Source organism: Silurus meridionalis, chromosome 26 (genome assembly GCF_014805685.1).
Source record: "Silurus meridionalis isolate SWU-2019-XX chromosome 26, ASM1480568v1, whole genome shotgun sequence".
Classification (NCBI taxonomy): Eukaryota; Metazoa; Chordata; class Actinopteri; order Siluriformes; family Siluridae; genus Silurus; species Silurus meridionalis.
In genome coordinates, this window is record NC_060909.1 from 6,857,326 (window position 1) to 6,874,215 (window position 16,890).

At 34.9% G+C, this 16,890-nt stretch overlaps 1 protein-coding gene across 1 annotated transcript in view; it reads left to right on the forward strand.

The window, feature by feature from the left end:
- The window catches only part of cd81a (CD81 molecule a), a 29,359-nt gene extending 12,469 nt beyond the window's left edge, over positions 1-16,890 (forward strand). Inside the window, exons 3-8 of the mRNA XM_046840221.1 lie at positions 9,969-10,066; positions 11,611-11,685; positions 11,872-11,985; positions 12,491-12,583; positions 12,671-12,754; positions 14,901-16,890. Coding sequence (XP_046696177.1) covers positions 9,969-10,066; positions 11,611-11,685; positions 11,872-11,985; positions 12,491-12,583; positions 12,671-12,754; positions 14,901-14,963 — 527 coding nt within the window. The 3' untranslated portion in view covers positions 14,964-16,890. The remainder of the gene's footprint in view (positions 1-9,968; positions 10,067-11,610; positions 11,686-11,871; positions 11,986-12,490; positions 12,584-12,670; positions 12,755-14,900) is intronic.

The window sequence follows — 16,890 nt, forward strand, 5'->3', positions numbered from 1 at the left end:
GAGAGTGAGAAGAGGGTGCTAGGGCTTTTCAATGATGTGATGCCACATGAGCTCATCAGACATTTTGAGGGTCAGTGTTGGATTGCAAGTTGAATTGATTAGACTTACGTAATTTCATTATAGCATCTTGTGGTCCATGATCAAAGCCTCACATTTCACTGTGTGTAAAAAGTATATTTAGCTAGCAGGATTTAAGACTATTTAGGCCAAAAGTCTATATTCAGATAGACTGACTAGTAAGATTGAAATTTAGCCAATGTGATAATGGGACATTAAGGATAACAATAAAAAAAATAGTCGAAATAATTAAAAAAAGCTGCCATTTCATTTTGATAGATTTATCAAAATATGTTATTAGGCAAAAACCCAATTTAGGTGAAAACCAGACTATTATCATTCTTAGTTTACCACAATACATACATTTTAATGCTACACGTGTTTAAAAAATAAAGAAGACAGAATGCATTTAAGATTACAGGTTTCCAGATGCATTATTTGACAACAATGCTTCAGTGAGGTTGTAGATCTTACTGTAGACATTGCGATGGTCACTGTCATGTACACAAATGGACTAACAAGTGAACTCACCAATCTTTGTTCATTACTGTCTATAACGTAAGTGTAATCTCTGTGCAAAGCCAATTCAAGAGCATTGCGCTGACTCCAGGGCAGAAGCCAAGCCTGTGTTTGCATTTGAGTAAGCAAAGCCAGACCTGATAGTCTGTCTGAAGTCATTTGTATGCAGAAAACCATTTCAACATATAAACCTATTACACAGGCAAATAACATTAACATCAATAACTAGCACAGAGAAGCCATGAAGCTTGTAGGATGCAACCATGATGTGAGTATTTGTATGCATAAATATCCAAGAATATAAATAAGGCCTGAATTCATTTCTCCAGTGTTACCATCACTGCTGTGTAGATATATGCCAGATTGGGTAATAAATTGTCTTTTGAAGAAAGATCTTCGAATAACGTTTAGTCTCTAGAGCATGCCTAAAGCATGAGTTTATGTGTTGACCAATTTATGTAGAAATATCTACTGGTTGGTTAAGTAAAACCTCAGTTACTTCAGTTAGTTATTTGTACTTTTACCTGTTCCACCATTACATTAGGCTTTTTGGAAGAATTAGTTAATTGAAATATTTCCTAAAGAAAAAACGTGGGTGGGCTTTGTAGTAGAATGGAACATGTTAGGTTTATAGGTATGTTGGGCAATATGGCTTTCCATGTTTATGGCTGCCTGGCATGGCTGACCCCTGTGTTAGCACTAATCCACACAGTCATAATCTGAGATAAGAAAAAGCAGATAGATATTATTAGCTGTAGACTGAGAGGAGTGAGTTTAACCCAATAAAATGGAGTACTGGAGTTATTGATTGATCCAAGCTCATAATCCTCACTCTAATAACTACGTATACAGTATTGTGTTGCTGAAAGTTTGTGGACACCTGACCATCATGAAAACACACAATTTTCTATAGTCTTTGCATTCTTTGGTATTAAGTGTTTCTACTGAATAAGTCATAGTAGTTACTGTATTATAAATAAGGGAATGCAAACATTTCAAAGTAGGTGTCAGATGACCATATTTATGGCTATGATTTCTTTGACATGGTCTTTTTTCCCCACTATAATTACTAAAACAATGATTTTGTGGAGAAAAAAAAACATATCAGCTGATGAGTGTGTGCGGTTAGCCTTGCATGGAGAATGCACAAAACAGAGTGCGAGAGAAGCCAAGCCTGGTTGGGGTGACTCAATTATCCTTAATGGAAGGAGAGTGATATATCCATAGAAACCAAATTACTTGAGTGCTTTGTTAATGCCTCAGTCCAGCATGGAGGACGAGAGTCGTTTGGAGGCAGAATTCATGCATCAGGCTAATGGGCTTCTTAAGCACTAGGCGTGAATTTTCCCGCACCTCGTGTCCATTCATAAATCTATGTAAAATATTGCTTTCAAGTCACAACCTAAACTCTATTAATTTGCTCTTTTTACAAAAGGCGTTGTCTGTAATAGCTTTGCTATAGTCAAAGAAACGAGGCAGACCAAGGACTGAGAAGAGTCTACATAACTGTAGATTGAGAGTAACTCATTTACAGTTTCAAAAAAGTGATGAAATCTTGTAGATTCAAGTTAACTACTTCTAACTGCTGTAAATACTTATTAATTACAGTCACAAAGCCAATTCCAAAAGAGATCCTTTAATAACAGCATTCCGATTGAACTGGATTAGGAAAGAGCTTTAACTTAAATCTTAAAAAGTGCTAGTAGAACCCACAATGATGGTTTCAAAACAGGGGTGTGGACCTGCTTTGGTTCTTAGTAGCAGCAGCTGCAATTTTCCTAATAATGACAAAATAAAATAAATGTGTTTTACCAGTTAAATGTATTCATTCTCAAGAATTGATTCAAGAATTCTTATCAGCATGTAGGAGCATATCATGATCGCCTTTTTTATGTTGTTTATGTAAGTTTTGTGAATTAATGCCATCAGTTTTCAATAGGACAGAATTTAATATTGATTGAAACAAATAATAGAATAATCCAACAATTAAATACTTTTTTTTACACACACACACACACACACACACACACACACACATAAATATAATGTATATGTGTGTGTGTTTGCACGTGTGTGTGGGTGTGTTACACCAGGAACATTTATATATAACTAATATTGTAACTTATACCGTGTCACAGGAAATGACCAGCACCACAAAAAAATGTGTGAATTCTGCTCTTCCTTCCTTTAAAAAAAAAAGTTGTCACTTTAACGTCACTTCTTGTGCCACTTTTCCTCTCATTGTCTATATGTGTGTTCATGTATCTGTAGTATTTGAGCTTCCTGGTGTTGGTGACTTCCAACTCTTCGAAATGTACAAAAACCTTTCAAAGTTCGAAAGTTCGCTGTATGTCCATGACCATACTAGGTTACCATGACTACAGTTACGGGGAGGGTCTGGGGGGTCCTTATAAGTTGTTTTCATCTCTACGATGCCAGATAAGGGGCCTCAGAGCTCACATCAAGATATGAGTTGCTGCAGTGTTGAAGAATGCTGGTGTGAAACCTCTGTGAAGCTTCAACAAGTCGTTCTTAAACCCAAGCCTGTACCTGGTTGTGCTAATTCCAAGAACTTCTCCAAGATCTCACATGATAGATAAAACAATGTTAGGCAAAACAAGTGCAGGAAAAAATGTTGAGGGGGAGGGTCTCGTTGACAATCCTGGAACCCCCATGACAGTCAATTGTAAAAGCGGTTACCCAAAATAAAAACCCCAAAAACCTTTTCTTCATATAAAGGATGACGTGGGTAGAGTTTCTGGGGTGAGGACATCATCACAGCAGCAGTTAACAGATATAAATAAAATTTCTATATAAAAAAGGCTGATGCTGATTTATAGTAAACCAGACTACCTAATAAACGTTCCAGACTACCCCCACACACACCCCAGCTATAGGCGAAACTCCGCAAATTGGCAACCTTATATGTATACAGTACAGTAAACAGAATACCTGTATATCTTAAGGCTTAAAAAAAACGTCCTGACACTCTTATAAACCTTTCCTCCGTTCTTTCACACTTTCAATATTCTTACACCTTCGTAATTCTAACATAAAAAATTATATATGGGTACTCACCAATGAAGATAAACTTGATGATGAAGATGATTATGAAATAAGAGTGCAGTACTAATGATGATGAAGGTGATATTGTTGAAATGAATGTACTGCATACCCAAGAAGGGCATTACAGCTCTTCTGAAAGCTTAATCTTTTTTAGGCTAGAAAATGCTTATTTTCCCCCAAAAAGTAATTAAAATAACTCTTTAACAATACTACCTACATACCGCAAAATCCCGCGATTCAGCGAAAAAATCCGCAAAACAAACTGAGATATGTTCAATGTAAAAACCTGCGTTCTTTCAAGCTAAAATTCATAAAGATTTTAGCGTGAAAGAAAATTTGCCCAGTAAAACTAAAGATAGCAAAGTGAAAGGTTTATAGTGAGCTCTTTTAAAACGCTAAAGTTTGTGGTCTCAGCTAATCAAATTGTGTTCCGTGCACTTCACATAAGCTGATGTCAGGGTTTTGAAAGTCTGTTTGAACGGGAAAACCCTCTCCTACAGAATGTCATCTTGTGTAACATGTTTTAGTCCTGAGCATTTTAAAAGTGCATCTTTGCAAGCCAAGCAGGACATCATCATTATATTACTTTAAATGAATCTTGAATGTTCTTGTAAGGGTCCACTTTTAAAAGCTTTTAAAGGTGGTGAAAGGAAAAGTGTGTTTGTGGCTGCCTGCCAAGCAAGCAAAAAGACCACAACTGTTTGAAAACTTCCAAAAAAATCAATCTTCTTAATAAGTGTCTGTCTATAGCATGTTCTATTAATTTGATTTATTTTGACTTATTCACCTTTGTAGCTGTATACATGTTGAATATAAACTCAAAACACCAAACCTGCATTTCTATTCCCACCAGGATCTCCTAGTACAAAGGAAGTGCTTTTCTCCAAGGTTATCTGCTGTAATGCTTGCTCAGTATAATGAGCATGTGACGCTGTTTTTGATAATGTAGCGGGACTGTCAGGTTATTAGCATCTGGATGCAAGTTCACCTCTGAGTCAAGGGTCAGGACAGCTTTTCTCTAGCGGTAGGGTATGGACGCAAGCACGCACATCCTCCCTAAATTCTTTTTAAAGGAAGCCTAGCGTCTCTAAATTTATACACAAACTCTATAAGCAGTTGAACCAAGGGAAGTGTGTGTATACATGTAAGTCTAAGCATTACAATACTGTCCTCAAGGATCTTTGTGGCACTTGGGCTTATCCAGACATAGATAAAGCACTGTTATATAAATGTGACCAAAACGTAAAGCTTTTTGTTAAGCTCCTTTATATTTGGATTTTGACGCAAACTAGAAGGGAACACCTAAATGTTTTGATATATTACATGACCAGCATGGCGACTATAATCAGTGGAAGCTGTGGACTATTCTGCCTAAAGAGGACAGGGGAAAAAATGCAAACAGGAAGGGGAAATATGTCATTATGTCTAAATTATACCCAACAAGGCCAAGGTCTGTAGGGCTGAACTCATGAGAGAGAGGATACAGGCTGACTAACCCTTTAAAAAAGAAAAAAAAAAAACAGTATTTCTAAAGCAATCGTCTCCATAGTCTTAAATGATGCCCACCCTGACGCTTTCTAAAAACAGAACCTCCCAAAGTGCTTTCTTTCTTTAGGACACAGCAATGCGTCAGCCTTTTTTCTTTTTCTTTTTTTTTTTTTCAAGTAATAAATGGAAAACTGACTGACCATTACAAAGCACTGACACCGAACACTCCTTCCACTCCTTAAAACAATGTGGATGTGAATGTACTATAACAGGCACATTAATAGAAACCTTCATATTTTTATTTTAATCACAGCCAGCACAGCTGCTTTTCAAGAAGATTAACACCTTTTGGCCAATCAGGAGGAATTAATAATGAATAATATTGTGTATTTTTTCTGTGGTTGTAGTAAAGGCACAATATTGTTTTTCGCATCACAGAAGAAAACATAAAACCCATAAACTCAAGGTCTAGTGTTAAAAAAAGGCAAGAGGAAAAATTCCTTCAAACCCCCCCAGTAATGGCCCCTGTTCTCTGGCTGGAAAAAAAAACGTGCAAGCTCTTGCTCTCTCTCTCTCTCTCTCTCTCTCTCTCTCTCTCTCTCTCTCTCTCTCTCTCTCTCACTGCTTCACATCATCCCTTTCCACTGAGGTTGCACTACACCCATCTGTTTGTGTTTAAAGTCAGTAGATTGTATGCCGTCTGCTCTCCTTCTTTTCCTTTTTAAGAACCTTGTGTCACTTTTTTGGCCTTTTTGCACTTTGTCTTGCTTCCTTTTCTTTGGTCTTCATTTTCCACCACTTTTCCAGCACCCTCATTCTTTAGCGCTAATGGTGCCAAGGGATTTTATTTCATTAGTCTCCATTTTTCCATACTTTGTTTGTCTTGGGTATTCCTGCTACATTGCCACACCCTGCTTTTTTTTTAGATTTCTTTTGCTTTCTCCTCCTTTCTGTTTCCCTCTTTAGCCACTGTTTTGCTTTCCCTACCCAGCTGCTTGACCATTGTCGTCATGTATGACTTTTGAATTTGTAAGAGATTCCATCTTTTTTTTTTTTTTTTTTCCGTTCTCTTTTTCTGGGGCAGGGGCAAAGCATCTGCTTTAAGAATTAAATGTGAATAGCAGCTGCATTTTGCAGAACAAATTACTTCTCTTCCTTTGTTGGTTTTTTTTTTTTTTTTTTTTTTTTATAAAGAAATTCTGCATATATGCCTTCTCGACTCCATACAGATAACTTGGTTTTACTATTTTGGTTATTACCAATCTTTGAGTTTAAGACAAATGCCTTAACAATCTGCAATTTCTTATGTTTCGTTATGTGTTCATTTGGTTTTGGAAAAGACTTAAATATGCCCACTCACATAGACAGACATTTCATGGCCAAAACAAGGTCAGTATTGGGATCAGTATTAATTTATTTTTTTGTAAAATTTATGAAAACTTGTTGATTTTGTCGATATTCTGCAGATGTAAGTAATAAATATATTAAAAAGTAATCGCCTGCTTAATATACATGAAAATATAATGATCAATATGAAAAATATAATAAAATATCTACTTTTTGACAAAATGATGATTTATCAAGCTGATTTATCAGACAGTCAGATTGATCATTTTACTCGGCCACACACGACTGGATAAGATTCTTCTGATCCGTGTATGTAGAAATGTCATTCTCAAAACTTGTTTGGCAGTGTTAGCAACCTTTTTAATGTTACTTCATAATCAAACGTTTTTGCCCTTGGGTAAAACTGTTTTCTTTTGTTATGCTGTTTAGAGCGAACATACCAGATGACTAACTAAAATGAATCATTTTTATTTAAGTGTGCATATTACGTTCATAAATACAACCACTTGTTTGTTTGTTTCTTTATCAAGAAGCTGTTCCATGGTAGAAGCCCAGATATAACTCTATGATTAGTTTGATGATAGATGTAACGGTACACAAAATTCACTGTCATGGTTCTGTTCAATTTCGGTTTGGTGGAAGAAATGCAAAACATAAAATTGCTCGTTGATTTTTGTTAACGCAGTTTATTGTTATTAACGTTTATGATCAACAAAATTTGAACAGTTTACATTCATAAAACAATTAAAAATACAATGCCTGCTTGGTTAAATAATATATAAAACAATATTTTTCATTAATGCAATAAACTTATTTATTATATTGATTAAATTGAGTAATCAGTTAAATTGATTAAATAAAATTAAATGTAGAAAAATGTAATTAAATAGTTTACATTTGTTATTTGGGTAATACAGATGTGTATGCAAGTGTGTCTGTGTTTACATTTAATATTTAATTTTCTAAAGATATGATCTACTGAACTGTATGACTTATTTCAGTATACTTTAACAAATGTCTTCATTTGTTCCGTCTTTTATTCATTCAAACCCTCGATATGCAGAATTGTCAGGATTTTCTCTTTTTAAGAGAAATTCTTGAGGCTGGATATTAAGCGTTAAAGAATCTTTACCGTTTTCATGCATGCCCAAAACAAATTTTATCTCCGGTATGAAGTGAGTGGCCACAGTGACACTGGGATAACTCTAGTTTATTTTTTATACCCCTGCCATTGTTGTTTATGTTTAATAATAATAATAATTTTAAAAATGCGCTCAAAGTCAGAGGCGGAGACTGATCAAACTTGCAGTTCGCCACTTAATACGTTCCTGAGGGAACTCGGATTTGAACTATGTTCCACACGTATACATTTGCGAACCGAAATCAATGTACCCAAAAAATTCTTGTACCGTTAGACCCCTAATAGTTTTAACCAAAGCTCAACAGAGATTAACTAATGCTTTTGTAAACCTGTAATCGCAATGAATATTTGTGTGGAATCACCTGCCATTTCATTTAAAAAGGCGCTTAGTTTATAAATATAATTTTGGATATTTTATATTAACATGATAAAGAAGTCTTCTGAGAAGCACATCGGCGATTCGCATTATCATGCACTTCCATCTGAAAGTATTTAAGCTGTTGCATTGATTTTTGATTAACTGAAACACTGCAGAGACTTGTTGATCGCTAACTGTGCAAATGCAAGTAGGAAATTTAATGGTGAGCTTTTTTCCCTTGCGAGCAGCTCGATGCCGATATAAACGGAACATTGTGTCTCATTAATGTGAGAAAAAGAGAGAAAGTTCAGGGGGAAAACATGCTAAGCAACTCAGGGTGGCTGCAGTGAGAGAAAGAGCAAGAAAGATTGGTCTGCATTGTCCAGCTGATCAGCATGCCGGTCACGCAGCGCTCGCCCTGAGCGTGTTTCAGCGAGCTGTGGGCTGATAGCAGTCTGTGCTGTATGCCAGATACTCAACACAATTAAGCTCCCACTCTCCGTTCCTCTATCAATTACTGTAAATGGCTCTATGCACCAACCATCGAGACGTATCACAGACCTACGGATCCAAGATAATTTTTAAAACTAGGGATCCAAAATCATATTATCCCCTGGAGACGACTGAAATGTGAAGGTAGTATAAAAACATTAATCTGACTTACGCTACCGTACCTTATTCTTGTAATTATATATTGGTCCTGTAAAAATTGGGGTTGGTGGATAGTAATGGATGATATAACAGATGGAATGAAAAAGAGAGCAAAAGCAAGGCCACAAAGTGCTCTAATGCAAGGGAAACTGTTTAATGCTCAGTGACAGTCACTTATCTAAACATATTTGGGTGATTTTTATTTTTTTTTTTACACTAATGCAATTTGATGCATTTAGGGTGTGGATTTGAAAAGAGCAGAGGAAGCGTAATGCTGTTATTTCCATTACAGGGACCTTTATCTTATAAAGAAAATTCACATTTGTTTGACGCAGTTTGAACTTTGATGTGTTGAAGAAACCGAGTAAAAGAAGAAGGATGTTGGTGATGCTAACCTTTGTGCTTTTTAAATGAATCACTAGAAGCACATGTAGAATGTCGAATCATGTTTTTTCATGTGTGTGCTTTCATTTACTAGGCCAGATGATTTGCCGTGTTACGCAGTAACGGTATTTTTAGTCTTTCACAGCCTCTGTTTTTCTCTGTCTGGTCAGGATTGCCATGGTTACAGCACTAGTTTGAGCTCCTTATCTCTGTAAACAGACTGCGGTTTAGTTTCTATTTTTTCATCCCCCTCTCTCACTTTAATTTCTTTTCTGAATATGCAACATAAAAATTGTATATCAACTAAATGAAACTAATGTTTGTTTTTATCATAGTGTTTTTTTCTTTTGGTTGTTGCAATGAAAAGAAAAGTGAAGTAAGGAAGTGTTACTCCTAATGCAAAAAGTCTTAGTCAGTGTTGGTGTGTAAATTAAATTGCTCACACTGACACCTGGTGGTCATATTGAAGTATAACAAGGTTAACACTAATATACTGTCACATTGAGCTCAAGTGCTTGTGAAAGAAACAGTAAGTAATTATGGACAGGCATATTTGAATGATATATAATTCAATAAAAGTAATTTTTTTATTTACTTGATGGTCTATGTATATTTTGTTTTGTCACTTTGTTTAATACGTTTTTATTTAATTGCCGTTCGGTCACTAGAGATGAAACTTGAATACCGCTGGAAAATATAATCTGAATTTCAAAGTTATAATTCGGTTAACAGTGACATTTAACGGAACAAGAACTTACATTCTACAGAGACCTGACAGATAATAAATGATAATTTCCGAGTCTCAGACCAGAATGCTAGAGCACAACTTTGAGAATATGCAGGGAAATGGAAAAGCCTCCACTCAAAAATTCAATACTTTCCCATTTTCTCTGACAATTAGTCGAACTGTTGAAATGTTGATGCCTAGTATTGACTTGACTTTTCTCCCTCCTCTAGGTGTCTACATTCTGATTGCTGTTGGCGCTGTGATGATGTTTGTTGGATTCCTCGGTTGCTATGGTGCCATCCAGGAGTCTCAGTGCCTCCTGGGAACTGTGAGTCACTCATTATCCATTCAGAACATTAGTCATTTCCCTCAGTCATCTTCCTCAGAAACACCAAACCACTTTCACGATTTAGTGCTCAGTTTTCTCACATATTCAAACACAGAAATTAATATTGCCTATATTTTAATGTACTTCATATGGGTGCAAAGCTTTATTCTGGTCATTTATTTATCACTAGTTAACAATATATCTCAGGTCTGGGTCATGATAACACTGGGCACAAGACGGGCAAATTCACATTTATTTAGAATTTAGCCAATCCACCTACTCTCTCGTTTTTGACCAATAACAATGAACCCAGATTGAACCCATGTGAACATAAGAATAACATTAACCAGAGGCCGTTAAGCTGTGAGGTAGCAATAAGACCCACTGCACCATCATGCCACCTGGCTTTATTTTTATGCTGCAGATAATCCACTTGACCTGAATGCTAATTAAAAAAATTCTCAATTTTTGAGAAAAAAAAAGTTGATATCGTAAAGACATCGCCACTAAGTAGTACATCTAAAAATGTAATTACATTTAACTTAATTTTATTTCTTAAATGCCATTCCATTGATGGCCAAATATGCCAGCACCAAAAACCTGTGCCAGAAATAGCACTCATAGTGCACAAAATTAAATCGATTAGTATAGCACATTATAGACAACATGCAATAAAAAACAGTTTAATTTCTGGAGTATGACTGGTCAGAGCTTTCTATATTTAAATTTTGACTAATTAATATAAACAGCCTGCTAAAATGGCTTAGGATTGCTGTGTGCAATAAACAGTAGCATTTAAAAATGCAATTTAAAGCACCCATCACTAAACAGCATTCCTAAAGAATGATAAAACTAGAATGAATAGACATTCTGTGCCACCCAGATGAGGATGGTCCCCTTTTGAGTCTGGTTCCTCTTAAGGTTTCTTACCATCTTAGGGAGTCTTTCCGTACATCAGTCACCACTGGCTCTCTCATTAGGGATAAACCTGTTAGGGATAAACCAATAGGCACTAAACGTATACATTATGGCCTTATAACCTCTTTATCTTTGTAAAGCTGCTTTGGGACAATATCCTGCAACAGTTTTAATCATACCCTGAAATCCACAATAATTTTTCCAATTTGATTTGATACTATCTTCACATACAAACTACTCTGTATTACTTTACCCTCCAGTAAATCAGCATCAAATAAACCTGTGCCAAATTTACAAGTGAATGCCGGGTGCAAAGACTGTACTGTAAAATATCAGAATAATTACATCTACTGAGTGAAATATAAGCTAATTATATTTTCGTGAGTAAAATAATGCTAATAATGTAGCTTTTTTTTGAAGGGGTGACTACATAGAGAGGAATTCAAACATTACACTTGTGATGGAAGAGTTAAAATGTATGTTTAAAATAATCTCAATAGTATAAAAGCTATTGCACTGTAATTTAATTATAATTACCAACACCCTCAATGTGAGAGTTTAATTTCAGGTAGATTGAAGAAAGAAAAAAGAAATACATAATCACTCTGCATTTCTTTTCTTCCTAGTTCTTTACCTGCCTGGTCATTCTGTTTGCCTGTGAGGTTGCTGCCGGTATCTGGGGATTTATCAACAAAGACCAGGTGAGGGGAAATATATATTGTGTGTGTGTGTGTGTGTGTGTGTGTGTGTGTGTGTGTGTGTGTGTGTGTGTGTGTGTGTATATACGTACAAGAATTTAAACACTATAATGTGTATGCACATCACATTTTCATTACAAACATAGATAACAGCTTGCAGTGAGTTACCATGATTATACTGTTCTTTAGATTTCTAAAGACGTAATCGGCTTCTATGACACCGTGTATGATCGAGGAATACAGTCGACTGTCGCTGAGAAGAAAGAAGCTGCTGCTGCTGTACTGAAGGTCTTCCACGAGACTGTGAGTTCACCTACTCTGGCCCATATTTAATATGTGTTGCATAAGGGGTAATTTAGGGGTTGATGAATTTAATAGTAATATAATTATTAATGTCTTTTTCAAAGACATTCTGGAATACGTGACAATTAGCATGATATATCGGCAATAGTATTATCTTTACTTTTACTTAAATGTTTGTGTAAGAAAAAAGTACAAATAAAATAAAGATTTTTTTTAAAGGTTTTTAAGTGTTTAACATTACATAGGAGAAAAAAAATCCGAAATTTAAATTGTAATGCTTTTACATCAAATTCGCTTAGTCAGTAATTATGCAGAAGAGAGTTATTATTTAGTAACTGTGGATATATTATATACAGTCTTATTATATAAGACATTATATAACACACATTTTTGCACTTTTTATGTTCAGTCATTACCTTTTTTTTGTTTTGTTTTTTTTAACTCCACTCAAGTGTTATACACTGACCTTATTTTATATAAAATGTGCTATCTCTTAATTTTTCAGCTGCAATGCTGTGGCAAGGGTACTGCAACCTCACTTTTGACTGGCTGGACGACTGATCTATGCCCTACTAAAGGAGCTTTTGAGATGAATCAGGTATAAATACACATCCAGACCAAATTTGGTATTTTTTTACCATATACACTGAGATGTTTCTGACCAAGTAATTTGATTCTTTCTCAGAACTGTCACTCGAAAATCAAAGAGCTTTTTACTGACAAGATCTACCTGATTGGCATTGCTGCCTTGGTCGTTGCTATCATCATGGTGAGTGATTTCCTGCTTGACTTTCAAACCTCATAAAGAATCTGTTAGTAGTGAGATCAGGCAGCCTTTGAAATTTAAAAAAAATTCTTATAAATTATAAAAGATTCTTCATGCTCACCTGAAGAATGTTTCTGTGTATGTGACCCAGATCATGTGCATTAATAATCTGATAAAATAAATTGATGAACATAGTAATTTTATTTATAACTCTTATAGAGTTTATAAATATAAACATTTTTAAGTTATAAACAAGATTTTCACTGATTAATATGACACGGAGGACATATCAAACACTAGGTTTTATAATCCAGATAAGATTTTAGTGTAGTCTTATAGATAGTGACAAGTAAAAGACTCTTAAAAGACCTTTGTATGATTAGTAAAAAACTATCTGTTGTTTAATATGGGTAATCTTAGGATTTTAAGTCGCAGTTCAGTTCAATTTCAGTATGGTTAGGGGTAAGAAACGCAAAACATAAAATTGTTTGTCGTTTTTTACTTAATGCAGTTTATTATTATTAACATTTTTGATCAACATTTGAACAGTACACATTTTTTTAAACAATTATGTACAATTATAATATTTTATAAAAAATAAAATAGAATAAATTTAATTAATGCAATACACTTTTAATATTGATTAAATTGAGCAATCAAATAAATTGGCAAATTAAATTGATTAAATAAATGGAAATATTTAATTAAATATTTTAGGGCTGTTGCTATTGATTATTATATTAATCGAGTATTCTAACAATTATTCCATTGATTAAATCGAGTAATCGGATAAGAATGACTTTTTCTTTATTATTAGAGCAATAGTAAATATACAAGAGAAAATAATACAGGTCTCTTAAAATTAAAAAGTAATTTTTCTTTTTTATAAAATTTTTAATTGCTGAAATTGCATACAAGAATATCTGTGAAAACTAAACCCGGTTAGTGCATTTATTTGCCATAATACATCAAAATGTAAATACAAAAAAATAAAAAATAAATTAAAAAAAAAGTAAACGCACTGTGTTTTCTTTGTTAGAATTTGATATGATCCCAAACTTTGGAAACTTTCTGTCTCCTCCGTTGGCCTGAATCCTATGGAAACCCATTTCTGGCTCATTAAAAAAAGATTGACTAATTCCGACGTTTTTTGTTGGGTTTTTTTGCAATTCACACTTCATTCCTCGCAATTCTGAATTTTTTTTCTCGTAAACATCCGACATTTTTGGTGCATCCACCGGTAAAACATGTCAGCCTGAAGTTTGATGCTGTTGGTGTATGAACAAGGTCTTGTGTGCTTCATCTGTCCGTTTCTCCCAGAGCTGGTTGTCCGTGGGAAACGCATTGCTCCGTGTGTAGTTAAATGGACCAAACAAAACATCAAGGCAAAATAATTTGCCTGATGAATTTTTGTAATCGAATCATTACAGCCTAAAATAGTTTTAATTTCTTAGACCTATTTGGGTAATATATGTACTGTATATGCATATCGTGGGTCTGTGTGCATTTTACATTTAATATTTAATTTTAAATATTAAAATTTAATATGTTTAACTCTTAATTTAATATGTTGAACTCCTATTATGTTGAATTGTCAGGATTTTCTCCTTTTAAGAAAAATTCTTGAAGCTGGACATAAAACGCTAGAGAATCCATAGCGCTAGCGTTAGCCGCTAACCAGGAAGTGGCTAGCGGCTAACGCTAGCGCTATGGATTCTGTACTGTTTTATGTCCAGCTTCAAAACACACACAACAATGCCACCACAGTGACACAGTTTTTTTTATACCTTTGGCATTGTGTGTGTTTTTAAGCTTAATAGTAATATATATTTTTTTTTAATCCACTCAATCTGTGAGGCAGGGACTAAAAAAACTTGTAGTCCACCACTTAATACGCTCCTGAGGGAAAGCAGATTTTGACTATGTTCCACAGGTAAAAAGGCATTCGTACACGTGTGTACCGAACCGAAAGCCCTGTACAGTAAATTTTCAGTACGAATACGTGTACCGTTACACCCCTAATAGATCTTGTTTGAAATATTAAGTTACCCATGAGAAAAGTTTCACCATTTTAAATATTATCTAATTGTCTATCCTAACATTTGTGAGCCTCTAAATTGAGAATTTTTTCTTTTTTTCTTTTTTAAAGATCTTTGAGATGATCTTCAGCATGGTGCTCTGCTGTGGAATCCGAAACAGCCCTGTGTACTGAAAGACGATTGGATGAATCAGGCTGTAGGTGTGGGGCATCTGGAGATACCAGCCAATAAAACTGAAGGAAAACATATTCTTCTGATTAATTTTTGTATCTACCCTAATTTCCTAATATAGTCAGTTTGTCTTATGGAACAAATGATTTATTCTATGGTGTGTTACTTTTATTCTAATGTGATGCTCTGTCACTGTCTGCAGTTGTGTATGCTGCATGCGCATTCTTGTAGACAATGGCAGGCTAGGATAGAATTATTAGATGCTTACACACACACAATAAAAAAAAACAAAAAAAACAAACAAACGTACAACACAATGGCCTTTAACATTCTGTTTTCTGTAGTAGTGAGGACAATGGCTATTTTTATTGGTTTCTTTTATTTTTCAATTATGTACGTAAGATGTTATTAATTTCTTATGTATGTAAAAAAAAAAATTGTATATATTTGCAGCCATTTGGCCTTCCAGCATGGATATTGTAATTAAACAGCCCTATAGACCTTCTTTTCTGAATGTGCTTATACGTTTTCTCGAAAAATCAACCACTAAGAAACAGTATTAGTGAAAAGAAAGGAGGTCAAACCTTAAAACGTAAATATTAAAGATTCCTGTACCTCGGTGTAGCCTAAATATATATAAACGTGTTGCCTTGGCTTCCTTTGTTGCCATACATTGTGGGCCAACAAACTGCCAAAATAATAGTTGTTGCAAGCATGTCTATGCTCTGACATCCTTTAGAGTCTTTAGAAATGAACTAAAATTTCCTCTATTGCTAATGCTCTGACTAATGTTTGCCCGCATGTTGTCTGCTGGGGGAAGTTGCAAACCAGCTGGATCGTTTGTATAACTTTGCATCGACTGCTGTATTTTGTTTGACCTCTGACCCTAGGCCACCCTCACGCTCTAACTAACCCAAGCCAAAGCTCTTATATGCACCTACCAATCTTATTGACAGAATGTCCTATACTTAAAAAAAAAAAAAAAAAAATGAAGACTACATTATCTAGTATGTCCTGTTGATTCCTAGTGGAAGTTACACATATATTGTTCTCTATATTCTCTATCCATTTGATGGAATGCTGTGCTTAAAAAAAAAAAAAATTGTTTTGATTTACATCATAGTAACTCCTTTTTGCCAAATATGCTGGGGATTACTTAACAATGTCATAGCATCCCATAATCAGTCTTCTGAGTGTACCGTAAGGCTCTGGTGTGCGAGTGTGTTTTTGGTGTGTTGATAGTAAAGCCTGTTGGAAAAATCTAGTATTTAGGAGTTAAAACCTCACTGCCGCTGCTAGTACTGTACCTCTTCTCGTCACAAGGTGTCGCTCAAACAGCATTCATTTTATTGAGCGCACAAACACGTCAACGTTCTGTTATCTTTGGGTAATTCGTTCTTTAAACCATTGAGGAAATCCATCTACATCATATTCACTACATAAATGTAATGCACTTCAGTCATCTATGAACCCTTCTACCCTAACACTTACATACATGCACACACACACCATTTACATCGTTTCCTACATACAAGTTGTAATTGTCACTTAATGCCTATGCTGATCAATTGTCTTGTAATATGTACAGCTATATATTATTGTACTAATGACTATGTAAAGGCATTGTGATATCTTTTTTTCTGGTACTTTGTCAAATAAAGGACAGAAATTACTGTGAAAGCCAGCCAGGCCTTTGGGATCCTTGCAGGGCAACAGATGTAGATACTAGGAAGGTTAGGAATTATACAAAAAAGAAGCGAAGGAATGCATACAGTAATTGTGAGCTTATGTTGGATGGATTTTCCGTAAAGTGGGATCCACTGGCAGCTATCACTCCAATCTCTGTCCTGGTTCACCTAAATCATATAGTTTTTTTGTTCTTTTTTGTTGCCCAAATACTTAGGGATTAAATGTATTTTACAAATAAAA